The 14,525-nt window shown below is 41.7% G+C and overlaps 5 protein-coding genes across 5 annotated transcripts; 2 read left to right on the top strand and 3 right to left on the bottom strand.

Annotated features, from left to right (window-relative positions):
- Window positions 1-407: 407 nt before the first annotated feature.
- BCR41DRAFT_344841 (mitochondrial genome maintenance MGM101-domain-containing protein) lies at window positions 408-2,101 on the bottom strand. The gene is made up of 6 exons (XM_022022602.1): window positions 2,006-2,101; window positions 1,352-1,856; window positions 1,154-1,219; window positions 845-1,055; window positions 616-731; window positions 408-513 (listed from the first exon to the last, which is right to left on the bottom strand). Exons 1-6 carry the CDS (start codon window positions 2,048-2,050, stop codon window positions 488-490), a joined length of 969 nt encoding a protein of 322 aa, XP_021885892.1. The 5' UTR covers window positions 2,051-2,101; the 3' UTR covers window positions 408-487.
- A 2,243-nt stretch (window positions 2,102-4,344) lies between these two features.
- On the top strand, window positions 4,345-5,791 carry BCR41DRAFT_383079 (hypothetical protein; the record flags this gene model as incomplete). The annotated part of the gene is made up of 2 exons (XM_022027417.1): window positions 4,345-4,374; window positions 4,992-5,791. The coding sequence occupies 2 exons, from the start codon at window positions 4,345-4,347 to the stop codon at window positions 5,631-5,633; spliced, it is 672 nt and encodes a 223-aa protein (XP_021885891.1). The 3' UTR covers window positions 5,634-5,791.
- Window positions 5,792-8,493: 2,702 nt separating this feature from the next.
- BCR41DRAFT_295486 (hypothetical protein) lies at window positions 8,494-9,618 on the top strand (the record flags this gene model as incomplete). Its single annotated transcript, XM_022020417.1, has 1 exon — window positions 8,494-9,618. A coding segment is annotated over one exon (1,125 nt), but the record flags the coding sequence as incomplete, so codon positions are not given.
- Window positions 9,619-9,840: 222 nt separating this feature from the next.
- Window positions 9,841-12,980, bottom strand: BCR41DRAFT_330760 (peptidase M24, structural domain-containing protein). The gene is made up of 12 exons (XM_022021767.1): window positions 12,891-12,980; window positions 12,448-12,721; window positions 12,204-12,327; window positions 12,051-12,091; window positions 11,929-11,961; window positions 11,712-11,839; window positions 11,453-11,585; window positions 11,072-11,316; window positions 10,668-10,982; window positions 10,434-10,538; window positions 10,217-10,334; window positions 9,841-10,111 (listed from the first exon to the last, which is right to left on the bottom strand). Exons 1-12 carry the CDS (start codon window positions 12,891-12,893, stop codon window positions 9,939-9,941), a joined length of 1,692 nt encoding a protein of 563 aa, XP_021885889.1. The 5' UTR covers window positions 12,894-12,980; the 3' UTR covers window positions 9,841-9,938.
- A 157-nt stretch (window positions 12,981-13,137) lies between these two features.
- On the bottom strand, window positions 13,138-13,489 carry BCR41DRAFT_277556 (mitochondrial distribution/morphology family 35/apoptosis; the record flags this gene model as incomplete). The annotated part of the gene is made up of 2 exons (XM_022020198.1): window positions 13,138-13,227; window positions 13,343-13,489. Coding segments are annotated over 2 exons (237 nt in total), but the record flags the coding sequence as incomplete, so codon positions are not given.
- Between the last annotated feature and the right edge of the window lie 1,036 nt (window positions 13,490-14,525).

Raw genomic sequence — 14,525 nt, 5'->3', positions numbered from 1 at the left:
ACTATATCACATGATTAAATATATGTTCATGCTACTCCGAGATCCGCATTTTGAAACGGTTGTTGATAAGGAACTGAATTGTCTAACAGAAAGGCTTCATCCTCACGATGTACAGGCCAAACTATGACCTTCATGTTGCCATATTTGAGAGAACCTTTCAAGTTATGAATGACTTTCTAAGGGCTCATAGTCATAAGGCGGCGTGCCAAAATGTGTACCTTGAAATGACTGACTTGGATTTGAAGTTTTCCTGTTTAGACAACATTGAACAGATTGTGCCTGATCAATGTTTGCCACTTCAATTGAGAATGATATTTGAAATATAAGCGTATACTTCGGTGGTCTGCTTTATGGCATGACAAACATCTTCTGTTAATTAATTCGATTTTCAAACACTTTTAAATTTTGGCTTGCACTACAAATTACCAAAAGGATTTTTATTGCGTATATTCGTGTATAACCCTTTGTCCTAATGTATTATATGCTTTCACTTTGTCTTAGCATAAGGATATTCTATTAAAAGTAATAATAATAGTGCAGACAAAGTACACCGATTAGTCGAACTGAAATACCTGCAGTTGTTTCTCGTGATCCTTTCAGATGATGAACACATACCAAAATCTGGCTGGTCCTTGCGTTTCCACAATTTCTTCTTGCGCTTCGTAATGACATGCTCTGCAAAAGCCTCTTCGCAGTATTGCCTCTTAAATTTTCGGACAAATGATGGATCCCTTGAAGGTAGAAGTACGAACACGACCCAAACATTTCATTATTAATCAACTAAAACGTCATGGGTGGTTGCGATTAGAACACCAATGACGCCCTGAATCATATTGACACTTACCAAAGTTCCGAAGCGACACCCAGATCTTTGCAGCATCGCATCAGTGCATTTGATTTGCACCCTTCTGTCGCTGTAGCAATATTGTTAGGGTCAAAATAATCCTGTTCACCACGAGCCGTACTAACGAAACGACCTCTACAAATCAGAGCGTATTCTCGTGAAATGGTCTTAGGAGAGATAGAATGTTCACTTCTAGGTGCCAATCCCCATCCTAAAACGCAACAACAAAGCGAGATAACAAAATGGGTTAGAATGTGAAGTCTTATGCAAACCATTACTACACAGGATTAACCGTCAGTTGTACCGTACCTCCAGGCCCAAATGCCTTGTTCAAAATTCTACGATATTTAATTTCTGGAAGGTAAAGAATTCCGTCTAGTGTTTGAAGAAGAAATAGTTCGCATTACTAAGATTTCTTCCCATCAACATACATGTCTTTAGCTTCTGAATATCGTAGGGCTAAAAAACTAAAAGAAAAAAAATAAAATAAAATAAATAAATAAATACCTGGCTTGATTTCGATATCTTCAGGATCCAACGGCTTCATTAACAACTCAGCAACTTCCTTTTCAAAGGGTTCAACGGCCATTCCTGCAAAAGAGCGTGTCCAATCCTGAGTCTCATCTACTCCGCGCTCTCCGATGGCGGCGTCCTTTAACACTGGACCATTACTGGAAAAGGCCTCGTTAGCTACTTGACTATTTCCGCCACCAACTTTAGAGGAGCCATTGATCTCTGAATCATCCTCTTCCGAATATCCAGATCCAGAGGATGTTGCAAATGAAGATGGAGTTGTGACAGCTTTAGGAACTGGGGATGAAGAAAAAGCTGTTGCACCAGTAGTAGAAAAGTCGCTCTTGCTGTAGGCTGAAGCTGGCTTCGAGGAAGAGACACGGCTGGCAGAGTTGGCTTTGGAGGCATAGGTGGATGCTGATTTCGCAGCAGTTGCAGCGGTCCCCGTAGATTTAATTATAACAGTCTTTGTAGCCATTGTCCGCATGCTTAATAAGGGCTATATATTGGTTAGGCAAGCAACCAGCCGCGACCACCAAAAACGTTTTAGTCACGGGCTATTCAGTGATTCTGTACATCAATTCTTGAATTGTAACTTTCTTTTTTTTTTTTTCTGCATTCAACTAAGGTTTCCATCAGCTGGCTTACTTGCGAGAGCAGCATGGCTCTGCTGGATGCAATTGAAGGCAACATTTAGTACGCTTGGCAATACTTTATCAGTTATGGACAGGTGGCGACAAAAGGTGAGAAAGACAACCCATACTTATTTACTTATTTGATTTTATGTGAGAGAAGTCACAAGAAATTCGTGACTGTTACGTTTCGTACTCCACAGATAAATGTCGGCATACAAATAGGACCATTTGGACGCAACTATATTAGCCTTATCCCTTCGTCCGTAACAAGGACAAATTTGCCATTATAAATGGGCTTAAAATCCAGCAATCCATGGGCATTGTCTTGAAATTTTATTTCGATGTCGAAATAAATGACTAAAAACTAAATTGTCATGGAGCTATCCTGGCTTCTTTATTTGTGCAAATAAAAAACTCATGAAGACTTTCGCATGACCCTAGCATCCGCTTGGGAGTCCATTGTATCGTTTATTTATTGACTAGTGTAATAGCAGTGATAATATTCGCCGCCGTAGTCTCGACTTGAAAGGAGGGCAATCTGAGTTGATTCATTCTACCGCACCATGGAGCTTGCTCGGCAAGACTTGATTTGTCACATCATTTGCTTCCTCGTCTTCTTGTGTTCCCTTGATATATCTGGGTTGGTAAACATTGCTAATAGAGTTTGTTGGGCCTGTTGAAACCAGAGGAAACCACAGCAACATATCATACCCAAGGTGATACAAATATCTCTGTTGGAGTGAGTGGTGAACTGTGTGTGGTTCAGATGTAGTGGACATAAACGGCGAAAGAATGCATCGAAAGGATGTGAGCGAAGAAGGGGTTGGTATGCCTGTTCAAGTCCTTGGCAAGAAAGCATGAGTAGCAGTTGTGATCAATGGTATAGTTTCTAAACCCTATCTTCCACGTACAGCATTGCATTATTGTTGTTTTCAGACCTGGCACCAATCATGCGAGGTGTTTCTTTTTCTGAGGGTTCCTTGTGTTAAACGGCCAGACAGAAAGCTTAGAAGAGATACAGACACAACGATGAAAAAAATGTATGTGAGCAAACAGATGCTGTGTTTATTTGTTGTCTGCACATGCCTTCTTTCATCGCGGGCTTTTTTTTTCCTTTTTTGTTCGTCATTCACTGTGTGCACGAATAAGCAGCTGAAGCATCTCTTTGGTTTCTGTACATGTATAAACACATTTTACATCGCGGCGTCTTTTTTTGTTCAAAACATAAGCGTTTTCCATTGGTGCCTCCAAACAAACTTTATTTTGGTGGCCACTCCACAATCATCCCATGGTTATAACAATCTCTAGGAAAGGATCAAACGCGTCGGTATTCTGTATTTCTAGATGCATATGTTTTGGCGATTGGTATCAACTATCAAATTCACACATACACACACCAAACGACCGCCAAAAACCACCACTCTCGCTTCTGCTCTCCCTCCATCCACAAGGCGCTGCGCAATATCACCATTAACAAGGCATCGTCCAGTAAGAAAGGGTGCTTAGATAGCTTTTACTCCAAGCAATAAGCGCATGCAACTACATCACTCCTATCTCCGCCATTGATGTCGGAATCTGAGAGTCAACCTTCCCCACCGTAGACGGAAGTTTGGGGTTTACGATGTAGACAACGCTATCCAAGCACTAAGACTGCCATCACACGCGCATCTGGTGTTATTCTGTACCATCGCAGGTAATGACTACTTAAGGAACCTCGAGACGTTAGGCCCGGTTAATAATCTTCGATTAATTCGAAAGGTTGCGTGGAACGAGAACTACAATAAAATGCTTCGGGACTACCTAAGGAAAGCTAGTAAGGTGTTGGGAAGGAACGCAGCCTCTGAAGAAGGCCGTTTCAGAGTAGCTCTCCGCATTTTTACTTCCGGCCATCAAACGTCGGCCCAAGCGTTACCATCGAACAATGAGTTCGATAACTTCAAGCAGCTTCTACTCAATGGAAAGGATCTTCGCCATAGAATGGCTCAGCAAAGGCGAACGCAGCGCAGCAGAACGTAAGAAAGCTCAAGCTATAGTTTTGACCTCGAAACCAAACGTCCCCAATACTAATCGTTAGTCCCTTTCTTGGATAATGTAGAGACACACCATCATTCTATATAGCGAAAGGGTCACATAGGAACCAGTTCCGGCCCATCTTTTCTGACAAGGCGAGCATATTGAATGGGTGCACAGTTGATATCAGTAACTGCCGTCAGAACGATAGACCGGGCCTTAAGCATCCACCACGTCGGAAAAAGGCAAAAAAGAAGCAACAGAAAAAACAAAAGCGGAAGCACAAAGGCAAGAAGCCCCTCAGGGCTAAAAAAGAAGGTGCACCAATTAGGAACTTGAAGGATGCTACGAAGGTTGATCACAGCTACAGCAGTAAGCACCCTATCAAGGCCTTAACAATTGGATCCCTTAAGGCCTCCATGGCAAGGAAAGGCGGACTGGACGCAGATGAAAAGGATAGTATTGCAAACCAGATCCGAGGGGCAGTTGTTGTCCTCAACCGACTACGCCGCTATGCATACTGGGCGACTGCCTTGGACATTGAGAGGATCATGCGGTTACCAGGGGCAGCAAGGTCGAGGAAAAAGGCACTGGACGAGGTCTTGGATAGCAATGACTATTCCTTCCGTCTCGCCACCCTTCTTTTAAGTGGTCAAGGTGGCCCCAATTCAGCTTACGCGAGGGCAAAAAAACAAGGAAAGGCGGTAGAAACGCCCCATTACCTCCTCGCTTATGAACATTTCAAGGCCACCACTGAACTTTCCCCAATAAAGGAAATAGACATCACATTGGGGACGTGCAAGGCTTTGATCCCAAAAAGATCTCATTTCCAAGAGCGTCAGAGCTACTAATGGGCCAAGTACAGACATCATTAAAGCAGCACTACAGGAACCCAATGGTATAGCTTGTGTAGGGTATTTTCATGTATATTCTGCAATTAAATTCTCTTTATTCAGACTCTTTTTTTTTTTTTTTTTTTTTTTTTCTAGTTTGATGTCGAGAAAACAAACGAAGATATGAGCGACATTGAGTTTTTTTTGCGGGAGAACAAAAAAGTGAAAAAATACTCAGACTTTCCTACGTCCTCCTGGTCACCCGGGTATGTGTATCTGTCTGAACACGCCCTAGTTGACATCCTCTGGGCGAACGAAGATACCAAGCAGCTACTGGAGCGTATTCTGCCTCTCGACAATCCTTCCAAGACTGCAATGTTTGAGTGTGTACAGGGAACAAAAGGGGTTTTGATTCAGGCTCTCTTTTGTGACATTGGAGGCGATCGCATGGTTCTTGGATATCGAGACAAAGTATCCCTGCAGTCACAGGACAAAGAGCTAACTCGGTTCAAACTCAAAGGGACGATTTCTACCAACGGTCTAGTTCTGAATCTACTTGCCTATGACACAACCCAGACGAAGAGACAGCAGCAGTCTGACGTAGATGAAGAAGACCCCAGCCAAGAACTGGAGCTTTCTCAGGGATTTCTCAACACGACGTGTTCAAAGGCAGCCGGTGAAGACCTGACAGATGAAGACTATGCAAACATAAACTGGAAGAGCTCACATTCAACAAACCAGGGCGGTACCATCCGCAAACAGCACAACTATCGTCGGATGCGATCCTGGTATTGTTAACGCCCTTACGTTTTCCTCCCTGGATCCTCACAACTCTAACTTGCGGCAAACAGTAAAGGTGAGAAGCAGGTTCTTGTACCTCACCGTCCTCCGCTTCCATCACCTGTTGAACAAAAGGAAGCGTGAAAAAGGAATGATTGAGGTTGAGAGCGCCATCCCTGTGTTTGGAAGGGATACGTACAATGAGTACTTTCAATGGATGAACGAGGAGTCCCAGACACAGATAGGATCAAAGAATTTGGATGTGCTTCAAGAGTTCTACGAGCCCAGATGGTGCCTGAAAAAAAAAATGGGACCTACGAAAGGCTCAACGAGCTACGTTCGATTACGCGGTACAGCGAGTGTTGAAGATGCTCGGGGAAAAAGGAGTGCTTGTCGTCGGCCTAGGGTCCTTTGAAAGTAGTAAAGGAGTTCCCAGCAAGCACATAGCGACTGCCGCCTCCCTTGCAATGTACTGACCAATAATTGGGATAGAATCGAAGTGCATACTCTTAAATGAAGAGAAAAAAGTATTTTAACGCGATTTGCACATGGGTATCTTTATTGAGAACCATTCTCGGCTGGTACACTTGTATAGCAAGAACTGATGGCTGAAAGCAACTTGTGCATCACCCCTAATATGCGTGTTCTCGAAGTGCAACATTTTTGGATACTGACCTGCTCTGTAGAAACAGGTGTCCTATTGGCATCCCACTTCATATGCATGGCTCCTTTGACTCATCACGTCATATACGGCTCTATAGGAGACTTCCAGGGCTGCATGCAAAGACTACGTTGTGCTGCTGAAACTCAGAACAGCTGCCTGTCAATAGTGGCTCTTGCTAGACAGCGGTAGTCTCCAAAATATTACTGTATTAGTAAACACAAGGTTTAATTGAACTTTTTTGAATGTAGATGCTGCATTTTTAGAACAAAAGCATCCTCTCAATGTCACTGCAGGATAAGTGCATTCTACTGTCATGTTTAAAGCCAAAAGGGATCAGCGCTGGCGTTGATCTTTTGGTTGACTCGACTTTTGCTGTTTTTCAAAGATTGTACCCAAAGAACACCCAAAGAACAAGTATTATGCGTGTTTCGGTAATAAATACCAAATGACATTGTTCGTGGTGTATATCATTTTGACCAAAATCAGTACAAAGATGAGGCTCATTTTTATATTTTACACATGTGGATTGTGCAAGTAGCAACATAACCTTTATCAGATTCAAATAATTGAATAGTAATGAGGCAAAGAGCACGGTATTATCAACAAGGAAAAAAAGAGGGAGAGAGAGAAGAGATGAGGATATGGATGTATAAACTAATAGAAGGAAATGGGGAAGCGAGTGTAAAAGAAAGATAAGCGGAAGATTATAGCGATGAAGAGAGCAAGAGTAGAAGGGTTGGGAGCTTTCTTTGTGTTGCAGTTTCCTCTTTTTTTTTTTTAAAAAAAAAAAAAAAAAAAAAAAAAAAAAGACATCTACAAAGAAGTCCTAGGCTTGTTATCTGACGGATTAGCGAGCACAACACATATAACAGCAAGGTAATGGTGGTGATACTGTGAAGTATCTTGTGAGGCAATCTTTCTCACGATCTTTTTTTTTAAGGTGGCAGCTCCACTCTTTTCTGCCTTGTCAAAACAAACAAGCAAACTCTATTAAAACTATATTGCAAGAGAGCATAGACCGGCGATATTGATACTTATAGATGTTTCAAAGTACCACGAGTGTCAAGGATTGCCAGCACCTAAGAAGCACTTTTCATACGAAAAAAGATCCCACAATGACTCAATACCGTTAAGAGTTGATGACAAAAGAAAAGAAAACAAGTCACTATGCTCTGAGAATGTATAAAAGGACCTCTCTTTCATCTCTATCTAGACTCCCGCTCCGCGCTACCAGCAGGGGCCTTAGGATCACTATTCAGTATGTTTCCCTAAATTGATTGGCAAGACTCACTAGTCCGAGTAGCGTTATGATAGGTAGAGAGTGGTGTTGAAAACTTGCTGAAATCTGCTTTGAAGGGGCACAGGGGTAGAGCTTCTCTCGGATGCTGCAGCTACCAGTTGGGGCGCGCAACCAGCTCACCTCCTGGCGGTGCGCCCTGGGCTGCCTGCTCCAGATAATTCCCCAGACAGTAATGAGTTGGTTTTCTTTTTGTATAGATTCAACATAAAAAAATTAGTGTTGTTTCGGTTTGCCACCAAATACATCTATTCTGCTCAGGTGACCCGATTAATGAGCCTGGAACGTGCCCTTAAACAAACATGGTGCTTCAATCTTCTTACAAGAGAAGGTAGGGTGACAAGTCTCATAATCCATCGGATCCTTTTCATTCCTTAAATTCTGCAAAGAGGATTCATTGAGCCATGAGATTATAGGCTAAGTGTGCTTTCATTTTGTTCACCTTCCCTCAAAAAAAGTCTGTTCTTTGTAGTCTTTTCCTTGCCTACTGCCTAATATTGCAACTAGCAGCTATGAAGCGAGCTGTAGAGGCAGAAGACAGCCAAACTAGTAGCAAAAAGGTCCCCCGGATCGAGCAAGCCGCTTCAGATGATGATGCGCCTGTGGCCACTGTTTCTAGTGTAGCGACCAATGATGTTCATCAAAATACCAGTAATAGCTCTGGATCGTCAGCGGTAACTTATCAATGGCCTATACCACAATCACTATATCAGCCATACCAACCATATCAACCATATCAACCATATCAACCATATTCAACATATTCAGACTCACAATGTCCTTTATACTATGATCCAAGCTGTGTGACGTACTTTGCATCATATCCATCATTTGGTCTTGGAGACAATCCAAATCGACCGCAACTATCTGAGACTGAAAAAAATCCCCTTCCACCTACTACCACACCTCTCCCACTCCGCACCATCTACCTCGGCAAAATCCCTGAGGAATCCACTCTCCATGAGGTCTTGGACCTGATCCGAACAGGCAATTTAGAAAATGCAAAATTGATTCCTGAAAAGCACTGTGCCTTCATCACATTTATTGAAGCGGATGCGGCTCAAGTATTTCATCGTAAGGCCTCTTTCAAAACACCATTACGACTCAAAGGTCGAGAGCTCAAAGTTGGCTGGGGGACCCCATCGATATTGAGTCCGAACATTCAAAAGGCTGTTCAAAATGAAGGAGCCACTCGAAATGTATTTATCGGCCGATTGGACTCAAGTTTTACAGAAGAAATCATCCACAAGGATTTGTTGACCTTTGGTGCGGTAGAAGAAGTTAAGATTGTGCGCGAGAAAAACATTGCTTTCGCGCACTTTACTCACATCAATAATGCTATCAAGGCTGTCACCCAGTTACCACTTCAATCACGGTACGCTGGAAAGGAAATTAGTTATGGCAGAGATCGATGTGCAAAATTCGCGACACCTATACAGCTTCCAACTCTCGATGGTATAACCACTACTGAACTAGACCATCAGAAATGCATGGTACCTTTTAGTACTCTGATTGCAGAAGGCAAACGGACAATATATTTGGGAAAACTTGCACCAGAAACAACATGTGCCGATATATGCAATTCAATTCGTGGGGGCATCCTAAGCAAGATCAGATATTTATCTAAAAAGTATTCGGCATTTGTGACGTTTGTTGATCCCAAGGCAGCTCAAATGTTTTACGATACTGTTTCTAAGGGAGGTTTCAAGATCAAAAACCAGAAACCAAAGCTCGGCTGGGGTCCAAAGGCCTTGAATCTCCCGCTCGAAGTGATTCAAGCGTTCCGACAAGGAGCGTGCCGCAATGTGTATTTGGGCGGTATTGAAGGCATTGCAGATGAAGAAAAACTTCGCGCCGATTTTTCGGAATATGGAGAAATTGAGCTTATCAACGTTGTGCCAAGTAAAAACTGTGGATTTGTCAGCTTTACAGACGTCCTCGCGGCCGTAAAGGCTGTTAAAAATATCCCCCTTAAATCCGAATATGCAACCGTTAAGGTTGGTTATGGCAAAGATCGTTGTGGCCAACCTCCCAAGGAGGCCGAAAACCCCAAGGATGACATGAAAATCAAGAATAGCAAGGAAGCCAAGGATAATGAGGAGACGAAGAATACCAAAAAGACCAAGGATAACAAAGGAAATCAAGGACGTCAAGGAAATTGGAGAAAGTAAAACTACTAAAAAATAAAATAAAATAAATAAATAAAAAAGATAAAAAGAATTGTTGACAGTGTAATAAATCATATCAATCACGAAACATATGCTGTTATTCTAGGAGTTTTATTTCTAGTGGCACCTTTCCCTTTTTCCTTTTTTCCTTTTTTCCTTTTTTCCTTTTTTCCTTTTTTCCTTTTGCTTCTTTATTAGTCCTTTCCTGATGCACAACAATACTCAACATCGACAATCTCTTTAGGGGCTGTGACACTGAGGACATGAGGAACAGTCTTGCCAATGGCAACATTGTCCTCGATACGGATACCAATACCCTGATATTTCTCTGGGTATGCAGGATCCCGAGGGATATAAAGACCCGGCTCTATTATATTCATAAAAAAATTGATCAAACATTATGCAGTTGAGTAATTGAGTTACAGCCATAAATGTACAATAATATATAGTCGATTAAACTAGAGGACTTTACCAATGGTAATGACCATGCCCTCCTTGAGTGCTCTAGATCGCGATATGTCTCCGGTGTCATGGACATCCAGGCCGAGGTAATGTCCGACATGGTGAGGATACAATCTTCTATCCACATCCTGAGAACCACAAACAGTTAATGAGACCACGAAGCTGGTGGAGTGTTTAGGCTTACTAATGGTTCCAGTCGTTCACTAGCGCTTCATTTTCAAACCTACATGAGCTAAAGGCTTGATACCTAGGCTCGAAAGCCCTTCTTTTGTCAATCGCATAGATACATCATGGATCTGGTTTAATGACATACCGCTATTCTCGGTACATAGCTGCAGTAAGGCAAATTCATATTAACGATCTTATGAACTCAAATTCTTGTTCCCCTCATAACCACCAAGAGATGAGAGACCCGTTCAAAGATTTTCAGGCCCTCGATTTTTTTTTTCTCCCTCCCCTACCTTGATACACTCCTTATTTGCATGCAGTACTACTTCATATAGTTCCTTTTGTGCCTGTGTAAACTTCCCATTGATGGGCCATGTCCGAGTGATATCGCTTGCATATCCATTCAACTCTCCACCAGCATCCATCAGAATCAAATCCCCGTTATGTAAAGGTTGGTCATTATTGACATAATGCATCGTTAGCGCGTTCGAACCTCCGGCAACTACTGGGACATAAGCCATCATTTGCGACCCTCGCATCCTGCATTCATAGTCAAACTTGGCATAGATCTGATGCTCAAATCTCTGTGGGTTTGTAAACTTCATGGTCTACAAACGTACCAAAAATTCAAATTAATATACTTTTTTTTTTTTAATGTATTTTTTATACAGTGCTTGTATGTGTTTTGGGTTCTCACCTCAATAAAAGCTTTGCCGCTAATTTCGCCCGCCTCTCGCATAATTTTGATCTCAGCTTCGCTCTTGATCACTCGCAGTTCTTGAATAAGTGGGGATAAACTCTTAGTTGTGGACATGGGGTCTGAGTCTGCAATAGTGTTGATTTTGTCATGTGGACGAGAAGTGAAGGTGAGAGTAGATGGCGAAGGTTTTTTAGCGATCGTTCTGAAGGTATGCTTCAAGCCTGAAAAAAACGACGATACTGCTTGAAAGTATGAAGCCGAGTAAACAGAAAAGATGGGAAAGGAGATAAATAAAGGTGGGTAGGTAGATAGACACGTGGTCCTATACTATTTCATCCATATTTTATCCTGCAAAATATGCAATTGACCCTTCTATACCTGGTTTGTTATGTAGTTTCTTGGCAATATCCAATGGCATGAACATGGATGGGGTAGGGTAGTCAAAGTACACATTCTCATATCGGCTCGCGATGTCAGCAATCCTATATCTGAACAAATTAGCATCGATTGCCTGCATAGCATGAATACAAAGATAATGGCATGAATGATATGAATGGTATAAACATAACATCACTTGGTGCTCCCGATGAGCCAATGCTTCGTCCTCAATAGTCCTTTTTCAGTTTTGCACCATTACCTCATCTGCTCCAAATATTTCTTTTGCGCCATCAAGACCCGTTCTTGCACCTTCCCACATCTCAATATTGGCATTCTTTGGCGCCACGAACATGGTCATCTTGTATCCGCGTGATGAGTCGTTTTTTTCTATCATACAGTGTTGTGGTCATCACTTAGACTCACTTTTTTTTTTTTTTTAGTTTTTTTTCCAGTATTTCATGAGATCCTATCCTTACCCAATATGAGTGCAGAATCCGGTTCGTTAAATCCTAAGTATTTCGCAAACACTAGTTAATATCATCTCAGTTTGATACATAAACTAGTCGGAAGGAAAGATTTCCAGATGATGGGTCCTTACCACATAGATAAAAGAAATCAGTGTGCTGATGGAACGGATAACTAATAGTCAAGTAATATGAATTAACTCCTATCCTTTGATATTATAATATTATAATTCACAAGTCTTGAAAAACAGAAATGCTCTGGTGTCAAGAAATCGAGACAATCGTACAAGATATTATTACTCATATATCGAGTCTTGTGGCTGGTCGAGATGACGATACTGTTCTTAGGTAGACTCTGCATTAGAGTTGTTCTTCGAAGCTCATATTCGTTAGCGCTCATTCCCGGTGTGACTAATCATGAGTAATATTAGTTGCAAAGGTGTCAGTGGACGGTATCAATGAAACAGTCCTTCTTTTTTCTAAATCAACAATGATCGGTATGTCAGCGGCTAACTAAGCATTAGATCGTACTTTCACCTTCCTTCATCAGGTGAGGATGTGTCATCCACGTAGGCTGTCCATAGTGTGAAGACGAATATGCCCGTCTCTGTATGGTAGAGACTGTCGAGAATGAGGCAACTGAACTTGAAGGAACTCCAAATCTTTTGTGGATCGAGCGGCGAAAATTCCTGATCGCAAATATTGGCGCCAGTATAGGAGAGGTATAGCTTGTCGCTGCTCCATTTCTGTGGCGGCCGCTTGCAGTGGCGGAACGCAAGAGTTGTCCAGCGAGTGTCCGTGTCGTCTAAGTACCCAAAAGTATAAGCATAGGAATCAACTACTGGAGTTCGATAAAGCCTAATTTTTTTTTTTTTTTTTTTTTTTTGTTCAGGCATAAATGGTTGGTGCGCGTTTTCCGGTTTCGTTGGCAAGATTCATCAAATGTGCTCAACGCCCTTACTCCATGACTTTACCATTACAATGAATGATTTTGGTGTATAATGAGAAACAAGAGGCAAGATCAGATTTTAATTCGGCTATTTGACGCCACTTCCTAAAATGGGCTGCAAAGGAATAACTCGTATGAACGGAAATAGACACATGAAAGCAAAATGCAAAATAATAAAAAGAAAAAAAAAAATGTCTTTATTATGATAGAATGGATTGATCGTTGATGCAAAATAATGTATTCGATGAGTCCTACTTTCCAGATTCTCCGCTTGACGAAGAAGTGGACGAGGCGTTGGGGAATGGGTTATCCTTGCGTGCGTCAGCAAGCAATGTATCGAGTTTTTTTTCTTCCAATGTTTTCTAGGAACAATTTATTTGAATAGAATTCGTTTATTATCAGACCGTTAAATGTTGGAAATAAAGACAGAAAACCTTTATCGCTGTTGCATCTTCAGTTGATTTCAAATTTTCTTACTAAAAGACAATCCTTGTACTTAAAAAAGAGCTCGTCGCACATTGGTGTTGCGTCGCCTTTGAGAAACTTTTCAGAATACCATGTGTTGAAGCAACTATCATACTCCTGCTTGATCTTAGTGCATTTTTCGCCAATGCTGGATGACATTTTTTTTTTTTTCTCTTTTGGATCCACTGAACAAGTGTTAATGATCTGCTCAATTGTATGACAAAAGGCGAAGAATGAATGCAATTGCAATTGCAAAAAAAAAAAAAAGCCTTCCAGAAAAGGTAAATTTCTGATCCGAGAAATTTAGATTTGAAGCTGGGTGCACACTGTTCGCAGATAATTGGGAACCTGAACAATGCAGGAACAGGAGAGTCTCTCAGAACTATCCCAAGATTGTGGGATTCCCCCTCATTAGTATTGACAGTCAGGCAAGAGGGACTGCTAATATTAATAGTAAAGACAAAAGATAGAGAACCCTAAAACCATATATGATTTTAATAATGACGTTGACTTATCAGTCGTCCAGGATTTTACTCACGAAGTTTCGTTTCAATCCAGACATCATCACACCTTCGAAATCCAGACTCTTTCATTTCGTTCACGATCTATCTGTAGCCCTTTGACAGGATCTTCTTGGTCTTGTATTAGTCGCTTTGTTTGAGAGCGTTATTGAGTTTACAGTCTTCACCCATTGTACCCCTCAGAGACTGCCCTCATTGGAGGAACAGATGTCTCAGTGGTGAATATGCGTGGACAGTGTCCTTAACCAGGCACAAGCATACTGTGTGTCTTCCAGCCAACACGACTAAGTGACAACAATAAGCCCACTTTGATATTGAATAAAAGCGGTATAGTATGATTCTATACAAGTAAAGCCAAAGATGGTTGAAGGCCATAGGCACATTGACAGTCAAATGACATTCCATCAGATGCATGAACAGATCATTCCGAGTTCCTCTGCAGAATGTGATTTTATGAAACAATTTCTGCTTGACACCGCCTGCTTGTCTGCTTGCTTGCTTTCTTGTCTTTTTCTGCATTATTCCTAGTAGAATCAAGAATATGATGAAAGGATAGAGAAAAGAGAAGGAAAAGGGAGAAGTATGAAAGGCAGGAAGAAGAAGAGGAGGGAGAGAGTGAAAAGGCCGTGATGGTTGGAAGGGTCCCTTTACGTCCGGATACAGCAAAGCCACAA

Source organism: Lobosporangium transversale (assembly GCF_002105155.1).
Source record: "Lobosporangium transversale strain NRRL 3116 chromosome Unknown BCR41scaffold_2, whole genome shotgun sequence".
NCBI classification, from domain to species: domain Eukaryota; kingdom Fungi; phylum Mortierellomycota; class Mortierellomycetes; order Mortierellales; family Mortierellaceae; genus Lobosporangium; species Lobosporangium transversale.
The sequence above is the reverse complement of the archived record's forward strand: the minus strand, read 5'-3'. Positions and strand labels throughout refer to the sequence as shown.